This window comes from Peromyscus maniculatus, chromosome X (assembly GCF_049852395.1).
Source record: "Peromyscus maniculatus bairdii isolate BWxNUB_F1_BW_parent chromosome X, HU_Pman_BW_mat_3.1, whole genome shotgun sequence".
Lineage (NCBI taxonomy): Eukaryota > Metazoa > Chordata > Mammalia > Rodentia > Cricetidae > Peromyscus > Peromyscus maniculatus.
Genome location: NC_134875.1, coordinates 48,254,671 through 48,269,767, shown reverse-complemented (window position 1 = coordinate 48,269,767; position 15,097 = coordinate 48,254,671). Strand labels below are relative to the sequence as shown.

The 15,097-nt window shown below is 40.3% G+C and overlaps 1 protein-coding gene across 4 annotated transcripts in view; it reads right to left on the bottom strand.

Moving 5' to 3' along the window:
* The window catches only part of Chrdl1 (chordin like 1), a 123,280-nt gene that overhangs the window by 43,854 nt on the left and 64,329 nt on the right, over positions 1 to 15,097 (bottom strand). For 2 of the 4 annotated variants that reach the window (XM_042269028.2, XM_006970289.4), the window contains exon 5: positions 947 to 1,092. In XM_042269028.2, the coding sequence (XP_042124962.1) occupies positions 947 to 1,092 (146 nt within the window). The remainder of the gene's footprint in view (positions 1 to 946; positions 1,093 to 15,097) is intronic. The other 2 variants (XM_042269029.2, XM_006970290.4) reach the window with 1 other exon arrangement.

Here is a 15,097-nt window from a genome sequence, read left to right as displayed (position 1 = left end):
CTGAGGCTTGAAAGGCCATTTGAAAAATAATGTCATACTGAGATACTGAATTTTCACTAAAAATCCCAACTGGAAGAGATTCTATAGTTACCCTTGATAATCCAGCGTTTATTGCCCCAGTCAGTAAAGATGTTTCTCAGCTCTGCCCATTTCATTTTTGTTTATCTTTTTGTTGTTTGTTTTGTCTTTGTTGTAATTTTTGATGCAAGGTCTTGCTGTGTAGCTCAACTTGTTCTCAAACTTGTGACAATCCTCTAGCCTCCCCCTCTCATGCTTCACCTTCTTAAGACATATTTCACTAATTCGTTAAGGATTTCATGCATGCATACAATGTACTGTGATCACATTCTTCCCTCACTCCTCCCTTAACTCCTCCCAGATTCACCCCCATCCCCAAGCCCTCCCAATGTCTCGTCCTTTTTGTTTTTGATAAACCACTAAGCCTATTTGTACCACTCATATACTCTTGGGCATGAGGGGTCATCCACTGGAGAATGAGCCACCTACCAGGAGCCACACCCTTAAAGAAAACTGATGCCTCCCTCACCCAAGAAGCTGCTACTTGACTTTCTCTCCCTGAAAATCCATTGATAGCTCCTCTCATGCTTCATTCTAAATATCTATTTTGCCCTATTTTATTGCTCTGTCTAAAATTCTCTGGACTACACAATTAGGTAAGTAAATAGTTGCTGGACTTTTTCTTAAATAAAGTGTACACAGTGACTAATAGTGTTATGGGAATCATTGTGACTTTAGCTCTTTGGCAACTGTTGAAACTTAATGAAGATCAGGTAGTTTGGACAGGTAGGGAGGCTCGAGATTTAAGTACACTTTATCTTCATTCAAACACATTACAGTGTCTGCTTCACTGAAAAGACAAGGACAGAGGCGGCTCCTTTCCGATCTGAGTAGTGAGCAGCAGGGGCATTACGATGCAGGGTCTTACCGAGCAGCTGCACTGGGTGCACTGATTGGGTTGCCGGTTCTGAAAGAGCCCTTCAGCCATGAACAGTTCTCCATGTTGGTAGGTGGTTCCATTGTACTCACATGATTTGCTGGTCACCTTATTGTTCACTGGTGGTAAGGAATCTTCTGGAACAGAGTGGAGGAGAAAAACCAAAACACATCAAGTATTGGCATAATTGCAAAGAATTTCATAATTCCCAACAGCAGATGGGGCTGTACTACATAGAGGGAGTTAAAAAACAATCCTTGTCCAGAGGTTAATAATTGTAGGTGGTAGTATTAAAACAGCCACAGAAGAATTACAGCTTACCATCTGGTCATCTTTTCTTAAGAATTTACTGAGCACTTCCTATGTGCCTAGCAGTATCATAAGCACCAGAGAAAGAAGGACAAGGCCTTGCCTTGATTGAGCTTATACTATACTTGGTCCAGCATGAATAACATGATGACTTACCTAAAAAGGAGTCCACACTACCACTATTTAGTCTTCCCTTAGACCTTCAGAAAAAAAATCTATTGTCTGCTGTTACTACCCTGGAAACATTATTCCTCATCATGTTTTGTATAGATTGTCATACATTTGTACATATATTCTTTATATAGCTCATCACATGTTTCCTCTGGTCTCGGTGGTTGTTACTTATTGTTAATTTCCCCACCAAGACAGCCTTCTCCCTTGACTCTTTTTCACCTGTTGAAGTCCTTGACTGTAAAGGTTCAGCTCTCATTTTTTTTTCTCCACAAAGTATTGTGCAATAATTCTAGTCAGTGCTCTGGACCTCTCAATGTACCTGATGTCTAAAGCACACTATCTGGAACTTAAATATTACTGGAACATGTATCTGTAGACTATGGTCACCTAGCAAACTGTTTATAAAGTTTTTATATGCGTATGTGTTTTTAAGAGTGACGCTTGTAACCATCTATGAATCAAGTGGGTTAGATTCTTCCCTTCATTTTTTATTGGAGAGAAACAAATCAAGAGACTAACTTCCCCGAAGTAACAAAACTAGTTAATGGTGAAATGGAGAACCCAAACCCGGCATCCTGAAATTAAATTTCATCTTCTATCAGCCTATTTACACCTGTGTATGAATTACTTTTTGAAATTGAGTCTCTTTCATGTATTTGCACTTCACAGAGTCTAGCATACAGTTCCCATATAGAAGAAAAGTTAATTCACCCAGTCTTTGTCTCTCTCTCATACACACACACACACACAAAAAAAAAAAAAACCAGTAATGATTATGTTCCAACATTGACCTAATCGTTGATGTGTGGAAAGTGCTTGCCACAGGATGGTTGAAGGAGTGAAATCAGAGGAGTCATGGGTTTCTTTAGAGAGAGGCTTAGGGAGCAGGGTGATTTTATTAGTAAAAAATATAACAAATAAAAGTTCATTTTATGTGGATAAATTATACTTCACTATGACTGTTAAAAAACAAACTGACATTGTTCACGAGATTTAGTAAACATGATAAAGGCTAATCACAATATCTGTCACCACCACCATCATCATCATCATCATCATCATAATATAAGAACAATTAACATTTATTGAGTCCTAAGTGTACACTATACACATGGTGTTTTTAAGTACATTATTTCATTGGCTTTCATCAGTAACATTCTGATGTATATATGATCATGCCAATTTAATAAGTTAAGAAATCAAGAATTAAGAAATGTAGTGACCTGAATTTGGAGCATAGGTCAGTAGCAGAGTGCTTGCCTCCAAGTTTGATGTGCAGTATCACAAAATAAATTTATTTGTCCAAGGTCACATAATTTGCAATTGGAAGCACCAGGATATTGACTGATACCTGATTCTGAGATTCCTTCCTATCTACTATCAAGAAAAGTGCCAATCATTTCAAACCTGTAGCAAGCAAAGGATTAATTAATTAAAATCAAAGCCCTAGCCAACAGACCATGAGAGCTATTTTGTCTTACTACAATTCTATGTCCAAAAATACCCAGAAAACTGTACTTTTCACCAACTTCAATGCTTTGGCTAAAAATTTGGTTTTCTACTTTACTGTATAAGTTGATCTAACATCAACTGTTCTTTCCTTAGATGTTAACTACTTATCCATGACCCTTACAGACTGTAAGAATAGTTCCTGAATTTTGCCTTAAAAAGAAGAACCCTTTAAGACAGATTTTATTTCATAATAATTTACTTTCTGTCTGGGCCATGAGTCCCTGGCCCTGCCCATGTGTGCATACAAGCAGACAACAGCTGGCACAAATGAGTGGAACTCTTCAGGGAAAGGACAGGAGCAGGGCCATTTGCCCCCTGGGCTCCAATTATTCCAAATCTCAGCATTTTGTGGTAAAGGAAATGTACAATGACCTACAAAACCATATTTGCCATGGCTCTCACAGAAGCTGGCAGATCTTTAGAACACACACACACACACACAAAAAAAAAAAAAAAAAAACTTTGGAAATATTTAGCCTCAAAAGAATGCGGACTGATTCTTAAACTGGGCCTTCCACTAAGATATCAGTGGCAGGGCAGCAGCAGGGAGAGGTTTTTCACTGGGTGTGTGACCTTCAGAGTCTTCCTTACTGTAGTCTTCAGAGGAATGTGGCACTGGCATCTACTCACCTCCTCAATGAGAATATGGGGAGAGAACAGAAGACAGAGGTAAATGGGAATCAACGAAACTGAGAGAGGAGTTATTGTCGAGCTTCCACCAATTCTTCTGCAACTGTCTCGGTATCTTCATCATTTTTTGAACATTCTTAATGGTTTAGGGGAAAGGATTATGAAAACGGAGCCACAGATAACCTGAAAAGGTTTGACCCATGTTACAAAGCTGCTCAATAGGAGAGTAGACTCAGAAACAGTTTTTCTGCCTTCCAGTGTGTATGGTTTTCACAAATGGGTGCTAAAATTTTGGAGTAGTATCTACGAATCATTATGGTAGCCCCAGTATCAACTCCCTATAACTTTGCACAAGCTACTTTTCCTTGGTTGTGTTTAATTTTTCTAAGAATGGGGCACATGTCTCAAATCTCCCTGAATCTTTACAGGGCCAACACAGCATGCTTCTCAAACACATAAGCAAGAAAAGCCACACCAGTCTCTATCCTCTCCCTTCCCAGATTTTCTGAGGTGGCTGGGCTTTGAACCAACTATCCTTGGAACATATTCAGTGCTCCTAGCTGAAAACTGGCAGGAAATCAGTGTAAACCCAAGCTGGCTCCAGGAACCCTCAGGAGAATACTATAACAAAAGTATCTCGGCTGCATAGCTTCTAGCCTCCCCATGTCCCCTGTTTCTACTTAAATTCCCACAAAATACTATGAAAAGTAGTGGAAGAGAAACACCAGGAAGAAATCAGACCAGCATTGAGACATTGTTACAGATGGACTGGAAAAGAAGCCATTTCCCTCTCCTTACATGAGGGATGACCTTATAAATAAACAAAACTATGATTTCTGACATGCTTAGAGAACATTTTCTTACCCTAAATATTTATTACTTCTTTTGCTCTTACCAAAGTCTAAAATACTGCTATTCGAGATTCATCCTGTTGCCTAAGTGTTTGTCACTTTGCAATTAGATTTTGCAATACAACAGACTTTCTCGGGGATCAAAATACCCCCTCCAGAAGGAGGTAAGACTCCGGAGGTTGTCACATGTTTGGAAAGGCTGACACAAAATTCTAGAAGGCCCTGCCCTGCTGCCTGAAGAGGCTCTGGCTAGATAGTGGCAGAGAAGGGACTCTTGGACCTGATGAGCTGCCTGCAAGTTGTGCAGGGCTCCAAGAACGTGGCTTTAGTGAGTTCTCACCCATGCTGGGAGGGATTCAATGTTCTAACTATCACCTGCCTGTCTGCCTATCTATCTATCTATCTATCTATCTATCTATCTATCTATCTATCTATCTATCTATCTATCTATCTATCTATCTATCTTATCTATCTATCTATCTATCTATCTATCTATCTATCTATCTATCTATCTATCTATCTATCTATCTACCTACCTATCTATCTATGTATCATCTATCACCTATCTATCTATCTATCTATCTATCTATCTATCTATCACCTATCTATCTATCTATCTATCTATCTATCTATCTATCTATCTATCTATGTATCATCTGTCTATCTATCTATCTATCTATCATCATCTATCTATCTATCTATCTATCTATCTATCTATCTATCTATCTATCTATCTATCTATCACTTTACTGATGCCTTTGAATCACCTTTTCTTCAGTAAGTAATTCTTCACCCATACTTCTCTTAGGAACCCCAGTGAAAATTCATTGGTTGACCAAGTTAAACTTTGATGCAGTTGTTACTGTGGTCTGTTGTGGGTTCCCTTTCTGAGTTGAATAGATGTGTGTGCATTGCATCTCCCTAGGGAAAGTCAGCATCGCACCCAACAGCACTCCCACTAATATCTTAGTGATAATTACTGTGTCATAGCCTGTTTATTCTTTTCTGTCTTTTTTTCCTCTTCAGAATACCAGGGAAAATTTACCAACTCTTCTTGTGTTCCTACCCTCACTTCCTTTGGTACATCATTCTTTCCCTGCATGGTGCTATCCTTCTCCAAACTCTCTGGAAGCTAAAGCTTTCATGGTGGTTTCTCTCTTCACTATTCTCTTCACCATCAGACTGCCAGTCTCTTAGTGGAGAAATTCTTGGCTAGTTAGAGAAAGCAGCATGGAGGTGAGGAGACTTGCATGAAAGGAGCACAAAGCTTCACAGGGCTTCTGAGGAGAACAAGGACACCCTTTCTGTTACCATTACTCTCATTCCTACATTCGTTTTTGAATTGAACTTCTTTCTGCTTTTGTGACATTTCACTGATACAGTATGAGAAAATCTTCAGGCCACTTTAGAGGGCAAGAGGGCAAGATGGAGGGGAAATATGGAAATACAATACTTGACAGAAGAGGTTATACAAAACAAGGTATAAATGATTACAAACTTCATACTATATTTTATGTACAGGCGAATATACTTTGAAGAATATACTGTATTTTCCTTAAGAAAACATGGAAAGCTATATAAGAAAGTCATAATAGTTATGAAGGAATTACATGTTGGGGGAGATATAAATAGTTTTATGTGTCATAGTCTGGATTAGATATTTTAATGTATATGTTTACTTTGCTATATAATCCTATATGAATGAACTTTCATATGAATTCAAATTCTTGAGTGATATAAATCTATTTTTCATTCAAAAATTATCTTGAAGACCATGTTTCTAAAGATTCTATTTGAAGGCTGTGGGTTAGATAAGATGACCATTTGGGTCTCAGTGTTCAAAATTCTACCCTACAACGCTGGTCATTTGTAGCCTAACTATATTTCTACTAGAGGGACAGATCCTAAGTATGACTTCCTCAGTCTTATTTTAATGACTGGGCTTTTCTCCTACCCACATTGATTTAGCATCCTTCAGAAAAGTGTGGGTGAAGGCTATTCCATTGTTTTCTCAAACAGTTTTTGTATCATTGTGTAAATCTGAGAAAGCTTTTTAAATCTTGGTCTAATAGAAAGAAAACACACACACGTAAGGGTACTCACAGTAAATCACCTGTGACCCTGAAAAATGATACTGTAGTGAGATGAGGAGCAGAAGGATGTATGTTGTGGTCAGGCTACGTGATAGTAGGTATCATATAAAATGATTTTATCTCCCACAATGGTATTCTGTAGTAGCCCTCCAAAAAGTCACAGTGTTCAGGGTCTATGAGTTCAGATCACTTGGGATTCTCAGTGAGACCAAACGGGTCTACCATATGAACTGGTAACATACCATTTAGGTTCTTCCTTTCAGAGCTCCAAGTCTAGAACCCCTTGGATTGATGGCTTAACTAGATCTGCTGCCTTGTGGGGAGTAGATTATTATGATTTTCAGATATTCACCAAACTCTGTCCCCATAAAGCTTCATTGTTCTGTAGCTCATTATAGTAAGGTCCTACCAGTGGTCCCTAGTACTAATCTCATTAACTGAATTCATACTAGGTGCCAATGGAACACAATGGTTTTTTGTTTGTTTTGTTCTTTGTTTTTTAGAGACAGGGCTTCTCTATTTAGCAGCCCTGGCTGTCCTGGAACTTGATATTTAGACCAGGCTGGCCTGGAACTCACAAAGACCCACCTGCCTCTGCCTCCCAAGCACTATTAAAGGAGCACATCACAACACCTGATGAACACAATGTTTTTAAAAGTTTTTTTTTTTTTAGTTAATTATACTGTGACATGAATCTTTGATGCTTTATTCGTGATGAGGCTGTAGAATACAGGGCAAAGGAAACAGAACTTTCCCAACAAAGGACTCATGTGAGGGAGACTGCTGAAAATGCAGCCACCAGAATCTGTCATAAGTGGAAGAAATGACCACCCTCAGAATATCCTATCTGAGCTTAACATTCAGGTTCATTATAATTAGTTCTTGCTTATTAGCTGAGTGGGCTGCTTAATGTCTCTTTACCCCAGTTCTCTCATCAGTAAATGAGGAGGCTAACAATGCCAGCCTCATGAGTTGTAAGAAGTAAACAAGACATCTAATGTTTTCAATATAATGCTGGTTACATATTGTTGTTAAATATGTAAAATTATTGTTAAATCATTACTTTCTTGACATTATGAGGTTTCTTGAAGGCAAAAAGTGTTGTTAAAAGGGGAGGGATGGGGTGATGCACAGCTTTTATAGTGAGCATGATCTTACACTGGCAATTCCTGCCTCTGTGTAAGGTATTCACTAACTTTCAAAGGAGAAGCAATAATTTCCGCCAATAGTATGTACTATGTTAGAAATCATCCAGGCCTTCAACACAGTGGCAATGTTTGTTTTTACCTTCATGAAGTAAAATGTACTTTATTCCTTATAGAATTTCTCAAGTTACCAGATCTTGGATGGTGACTAGACAGTCACTCACTCCTAAGCCCCTTATATTCATAACATGTGCTGGACCATCGTATTATGTCCAGGTTCTCAGTAGATACAAACTACCCCATTTTCTCCATGTCAGTGATAGGTAAGCTTTTGTCAGTACTCGTCTCTCTGTGTAGCATGTGTTTTATGTATGTGTATGTGGGTATACACAACTGTGTGCTGGGGTGGAGGCTGGAGAGACATACGCTATATCATTCTCCACCTTACCTCCTTGGGATGGGATCTTTAATTGATCCTGGCACTAGGCTGGAAGGCATTAGTCCTCTGCTATCATCTTATCTCTGGCCCTCCTTGCCCTAGGATTATAAGTGTTTGTGACCACAAATGGCTTTTTAGGTAGAATTTTTGGACTTCAACTCAGAACCTCATATTTGTGTAGTAAGTGGTCTTCCTGGAGGGGCCATCTTCCCAACTCTACAGTTGAGATTTTTCCAGCCCAACATTTGTTTTCTTGTCAGAACCACTTACCACACCAATGTAGTAGATTCTTCTTTGGATCACTTGATTGCTCAGACAGGAGGATTTAAGGATCAGAATAGTCACAAATGTATTTGTGGTTGTGGATGGCTGCCAAAGCCAAGGGAGAGAAAGAAACATTGAGCCTCCTCTCCCACCCTTTCAATGCATTTCAGCTATATGACCTGTGGAATTGCTAAAGATGAGTGTTGATTGCATTGAGCTTCATCTTGTTTTAAACCAGTATCTGAGCTGCTTTTCCAGAAAGGATTGCATAAAAAATTCTGTTTAGAATTCTGCTCTATTTACCCATTCACCTATCATCTTTCTTTCCACCATTCATGGTCAGGTTCTAGTCTTAACCCTTCAAAGAAATCTCACCTAATTACTTCTTCATTTGATGTTCACTTAGGTGAGTAGAATTAGAAGCCAGCAGAACAGATTGCCACTGGTGTTTCTAAATGTCAACCAATGGTGTTCTGGTCGGCTTTAAGACCTGCTACAGAGGAAGAAGTGCATGTCTACTACTGTCAACCTGGTCAAAGCCCTTGGCTAAGGAGGTCATAAGCCCCATTGGGTTGGAACCTACTACCGTTGTTTTGCTAAATGGACACATCACCAATATGCCTTCTAAATGTGTATGTAAATACACATAGATTAGTGCTGTTTTCAGCTTTGGTCAGAGAAGGCTTTTGTTTTGTTTTACTTTTGGTTTTTTAGTGGCGTAACTGGTAAGTGACTGTTGAGTGCTCTAAATAGGACATCTATATCAACTGCTTCTCAAAGGCCCAGAAAAACCATGGAAGATGGAATGAAAGGAATGGAGGAGCCAGAAAATGAGCAACAGTGTTGTGAACAGCTATTTTCTACACATGATACAGTTGAATTCATAAACTCAAAGTAGCTATAGTAACCTGCAGGAGCTTTGCACCCAATTAAGCTCGTCAAATCTCCAGCATGGATTACAAAATGGCTTAGGACCCAAGAGAACAGAGATTTTTTAACCTGTGGTTCATGACTCCTTTAGCAAACCTCTATCTCCAAAAAAACTTACATTATAATTCATAACAGTAGCAAAATTACAGTTTTGAAGTAGCAATGAAAATAATTTTATGGTTGGGGGTCATCATGACATAAGGAACTGTATTAAAGGGTCACAGCATTAGGAGGGTTGAGAAGCACTGGCTTAGGAGATCTTATTCACAGATGGTTATTAGGGGAGGGATGCCAGTTTTTCCTAAGGAACGTGACTACTGATGAGTGGCCTCATATCCACAAGCATGTGGGCAACACTAACTGGATTAAGTAGATTTAAGAAAAGAAGAGGGCATGAAGATGGGATGAAGCTATATTGAAGATATCTCCAGGGAGCTGGAGTAGGAAGTTGGGGCATGGATAAGATCAATAGATATCATATAAAAAGATGAATTTGTCAAAGAATAAATAAAAATATTCTTCAAAACGTACGAAAAGTGAGCTGGTTGTTAATTCTAGTATTCAAGGGTCTGAGGCTAGAGGATTGCTAAAAGCTTGAGGCCATCCTGGGCTACATAGTGAGTTCAACAACAGCTGGATTTGCAGTGTTAAACCTGTTCCAAACCTAGACAATAATAACAGCAACAAATATACCAAAGGGATGAACTCAGTCACAAAATAGTACATGTTTGATTCCACTTCTATGAAATGAATGGAAAAAAATCCATCTGAAGAGCCAGAAATTAGATTAGTGGATGCCAAGACCTGGGGACAAGAGTCAGAATAGAGTGACTACTAGTAAGTATGGCACACCCTTTGAGTATGATGAAAATATTCTGGAGTGAGATGATTGTGTTCATTTAAATTACACATATGCTAAAACTCATTAGATTGTATACTTGGAAAGAATGCATTTATAGTATGTAAAAATGTCTAATAAAAATGGTACAGAAAAAACCTGAAGTGCTGTGCGACCTACAATGAAGGCCCATGGGTGACAAAATAGGGCACTCATAGACATACAAAAGGTACCTTGTACCCTAAGACAGGGAGGAAGGTCAGCTAGGGAGACACTCAAATACATGAAGAACTAGCCAAGGGTAGAGCATGGTCAATCCTGTGCCATAGTTTTGCCCAGTGTCCCCAATATTCACCTTGGGAAATGGAGTCCAACTGATACCCTGCTGATTTCAACAAAGGGACTGGTGCAGGGAAGATATGCCTGCATGGAAAGCTTAAAAAGACTGTGTGCACACCTCCAGCAAGACAGGTGGCCTCTCAGCTCCCACCCCAGGCCCATCCCCCAGTGGGGGTCCCAGGCCAGGAAATTCTTGTAGCAGATTCAGCAGATCACTCCTCAGCTGAACAGACAGACACAACACTCTGTCCCACGCAAGGAGGTGCCGAGTGAGAGGAAACAGTCCTCTGCGGCTGCAGCTGGGGAGAAGGGAGTGGAAGAGGGCGCTGAAAGCTCACACCCTGGTGAAATCCCAGTTCTCCCCTCCTCATCCGGACCCCATCTGCATGTTGTTTCTCATCCCATTTCTGTGCGGGTTCCAGCTGCTGTCAGGCAGTAGCCGACCCTGCCTGATATGCCCTTCTCGTCAAGCAGAAGGCTGGGAAGGCTGGTGGTAGCAAGAGGTGTTTTCAGACTGGGCACAGATTTGGGCTCTGGCAGCATCTTGTGTGTTCTTAGTTTGGATTGGGGACTGGCTTGCTGAGTGATGAGGCTGCTGCAGCTTTGCCTCTCCGGGTTCTGTTTCTAAACACTTTTTTGAAACTGTGTATGTGCATTTGTTGTAAGCAGTTGTTTTTCCTCGCTTCTATATTGCAGGATTTCTACTATGCACAAAGACATTTATTTATTTGTTTATTTATTATTTTAGAAAAGTCCTGGGGTGCAATAAACCATATGAAACAGCCAATGGACTATGACTTCCTCCGCTTTATCGATGGCCCTCCATCGGAAGGTAAAAAGATTTGGGACCAAATCTGTTTTGGCAGGCTAGACAGAGTCAAGAGTTTACTATATTCCATGCGAGTTCTGTCAGCTCCGCAAGGACCCCTCTGCTGGTGATCTGCTGCCTTTCAGATAGCAGTGTTAGCTTTGCCGTGTTACTCAGCAAGTGGCCTGTGGACCAGCACCCAAACCAAAGCTGTGCGGATGGAGGAGCATCACATAGAACTGAAGAATGCTCCATTGGTAGGCCTCTGGTTCCCTTGAGTTCCTTGCCAGTTCCGTCCTGACTCATGCTAGAACCAATCACCCTCACAGACTACTCTTGGCTTATTCATATCCTCCTTAGCCCTTAGGGTCTGCTAAATGCATGCTGATGTCTTGCAGCAACTCTAACGATTTGTCTCTTCCTAAGGCACAGCACTCAGTATCAGGTATATTGAGGGTGGGGTCATGCACACATACTATATTGTGTATGTGGAAGTCAGAGGACAATTTACAGGCTCTGGGCATGGAATTGGGGTCATTAAGCTTTTCAGCATGTGTCTTTGCATGTGGTCTCACGGGCCTCAGCTGTATTATTTTCTAAGTAATCAATAAGTACAAAGAAAAAACAAGGCCCGTGTCTTCTCTTTCTCCATCTCCTGATGGCTCCTGAACTAAAGCAGGGAACACCATGAAGGAACAAACATGTTATGTGCTGTGCATCAATGTTCAGAGCCCATTATTAATTTTATTAAGATATAAACATACATATCCAGGTGCCAAATGGCTCTTTATTTAAAGCTCAGATTGATGGGGTGAATCATGACTTTGAAAAGTGATTATAAAGTGACTTACAAAATGTTGAGGGTATGAGAGCACATATCCTTTTAGTAAAATAGTCAACGGGTTTTGCAAGATTCAGATTATTCCATGATGCAAAAGAGGTGCCCTCACTGCTGAAAAAGAAAGCCTGGTGCTTCAGTAGTACCACATCTCTGCATAAAACTTGATCTACATTCTCTGCATCCACGGTGATGCACACCTAAGAGCAGCTTTCTGTGGGCTGTGGGCATTTATTCAGGGAGCCTCCGCATACTTCGATCTTCCAAGGGAACCTCTACAGTCTTCCCTGCCCAGATTTCTTCCACTTTCATCTGACAGCCTTCTCATCAGCTGCATTATTCAGCTCATGAACTATTCTAATCTCATTACACAAATCTCCTAGAGTTTCCTCCAAGAGGGAACCGGAAATCCCCTTTGCTTTGACACATGGAAGTAAGGCCCCAAGATGCAAAGGGGACACTGATCTCTAGTGCCAAAACAAGGATTGAAAGCTAGGACAAAACATGAGGGCTGGAGAAGTCCTCAGAAGTCCAGTCCAACAACTGAAGCAGAACTGACACAAATTTGTTTTCAGAGGCCAGTTCTTCCTTCAATCTCAAATGTTCATCTGCACTTACAATATATAGGCTAAAACAAAAAACCCTTCCACTGTGGATCTGAGAGTTCCTCCTTTGCTGCTAAGCTATGGGTTTTTATATTTTCTAATTCTCAAGAGGTATCTTAACTGGATTAGCAGTAGCAACGAACATGTTAAAACTGTTATGCATGATTTGTAATTGTTAATGACAGGTTTGTGGTAGCATGTGTCACTCTCTGCCTTTCTCTTTCCCCCAAATAAATTCCCTAAATGAGTTCTACTATTACTCCGTTAGTTCTAATCCGTTGGGAACTGGGATTTTTTTTGAAGGCCAATGCCCCTTTGAAATGGACAAATTAGTCACTACACTTAAGCAGCACTTACAGAAACAATGTGAGGCATCTGGATGAGGCAGTGGGGAGTTTGGTCAGGCATTCCTTTGTATTGCCTACAGCAGCATTTCCCAAGTCTGCTCCGCAGAGCACTACTAGTCCACAAGATGTTCTGTGAAAACAAGTTTCTGACTACCAAATAAAGTCGGGAAAAGATTTATAATGTAGGCACCCCATGTCTCTCTCATCATGTTAAAGGATCTCAGAAGTCTCACAGTCAAGGGACATGTATGATCACAACTGAACATTTTTCTCTGAACTCCTGGGCTCAAAGCATCCAAGGAACAACCTTTGGGAAGTACCACTGTGTATCACATCTAACACCTACACATTATGAGAATCTTGATATTTGTCATCTCCTGTATCCTGTTAACTAGTGAACTTAAGATCCCACTTCTCATCCTTAGTTACCTGTTTCAGCTAAGACTGAGCGAGCATGGGTTTCTAGTAGCTTCTGTGTCTTTTCCGTTCCCTGACCTTTTTATTTCTACCATGAAACCATCCAAAACAAAAAGCCCTGCCCCTACCTATGAAATACTGTAGAATGTTAATGATTGAAACCACAGTTCGGCACTTGCAATGACAGTGCAAGGACATCAGGCATCCAGCACCTGGAGATATTAAGATGTCAAGCCCGGCAGTCTATAGTTTGTATGTATACGACGAGAAGCTAGTGAAGTGATTTAAGCAGTGAAGTGATCTGGTGAGACTTTGTTTCGTTGAGAAAGTGTTCTGGAATGACTGGAGGAGAGAAAATAAAGTTGGAAGCAGGACCAGTCTGAAGATGGTTGAAAGAGCTTATTGCTAGCCTATGACCAACTACAAGAGGAAGAAATACAGTCAGCACAGCACTCGAGAATTAATCGAGAAAGCTTATCCCTAAACATGCATTTTTTTTTGTGTGTGTGTGTTTGGTAAACTGCAAGCAACATCCTCCAGAAAGCAGTCCCTGGAGGCCGTTGGCAGAGTTGGCAGAGAAAAAGGTGGCAGGCAAAGGCAAAAGCTGCAGGCTCCAAGCTGCTGGAGCAAGAACGCTGTTAGGAAAATGCAGTGCCTCTCCTTCCAGACACCAAAACTGCGGCTCATCTCCCATGTACTCGAAATAACAGCATAAAAGAAAAAGTGTCATGGTTTTCCTCCTTTGAAATTCCTTAAGGAGGGAAGCCAAAGTCAGAACTGTAGAGAGAATAATTTAAGTAACAGTAGACAATACAGAGATGGAGAAAGAACTCCACTATTAACTGCCATGGAACTGCCTTCCCTTTGGGAAATAGAGATATGAAGGATAAAATCAAACAAACAAAATGATCGATAAAAATTCCCACTTTAAATGTGGGATTTATATTTGGGAGTCAGATGCTCCTATACTGTCCCATATCCTCATGCCAACATGAAGTTACTGGAAGGTAAGGTTACTATAGGGGTCGGATCTTAATTAAGCAAACAGGCTGTGTGGCTACCAGTGGATTTGCCCAGCTGGAAAAGCAATCAAGTTTGGTCTTTGTTTGACATCAGTAATTCCTCAGAGGAGAGCAAGAAGAAGTGTTATCTGGTCAGAATGAATTCAAGCTCCACAATCACATTATGCTTGACTGAAAACCACTCCAGTGAGTCACTGTTGGGAGTACAACGATGTGAACAGTAGAGGCCCAGAAAAGAGTTTGAAGTTTGAGATTCAAGTCATTAAAATAACCACATCAGTGTTTACTACCGATATTTACAGATTAATGAAGGTGATGGACAGGCTCTGTGTTTGGGACTTCAAATTGATATTCATTAGGTGTGTTGTCCCTACATATATCCACCCACTCAGGTAGGTACTGTTGATATCTCTTGCTTATATAACATTAGGAATTGGTCAACTCAGAAATGAAAGCAAGGTCGGTAAATCTAAGATCTGTGAGCTTTAAAGATAGAGATTGTAGTATCTGAAAGTAAAACCACGATAAAATAAGAGCTACTCCAATGATTTTCAAAAGTTCTTCTACCTGTCTCCTCTAGA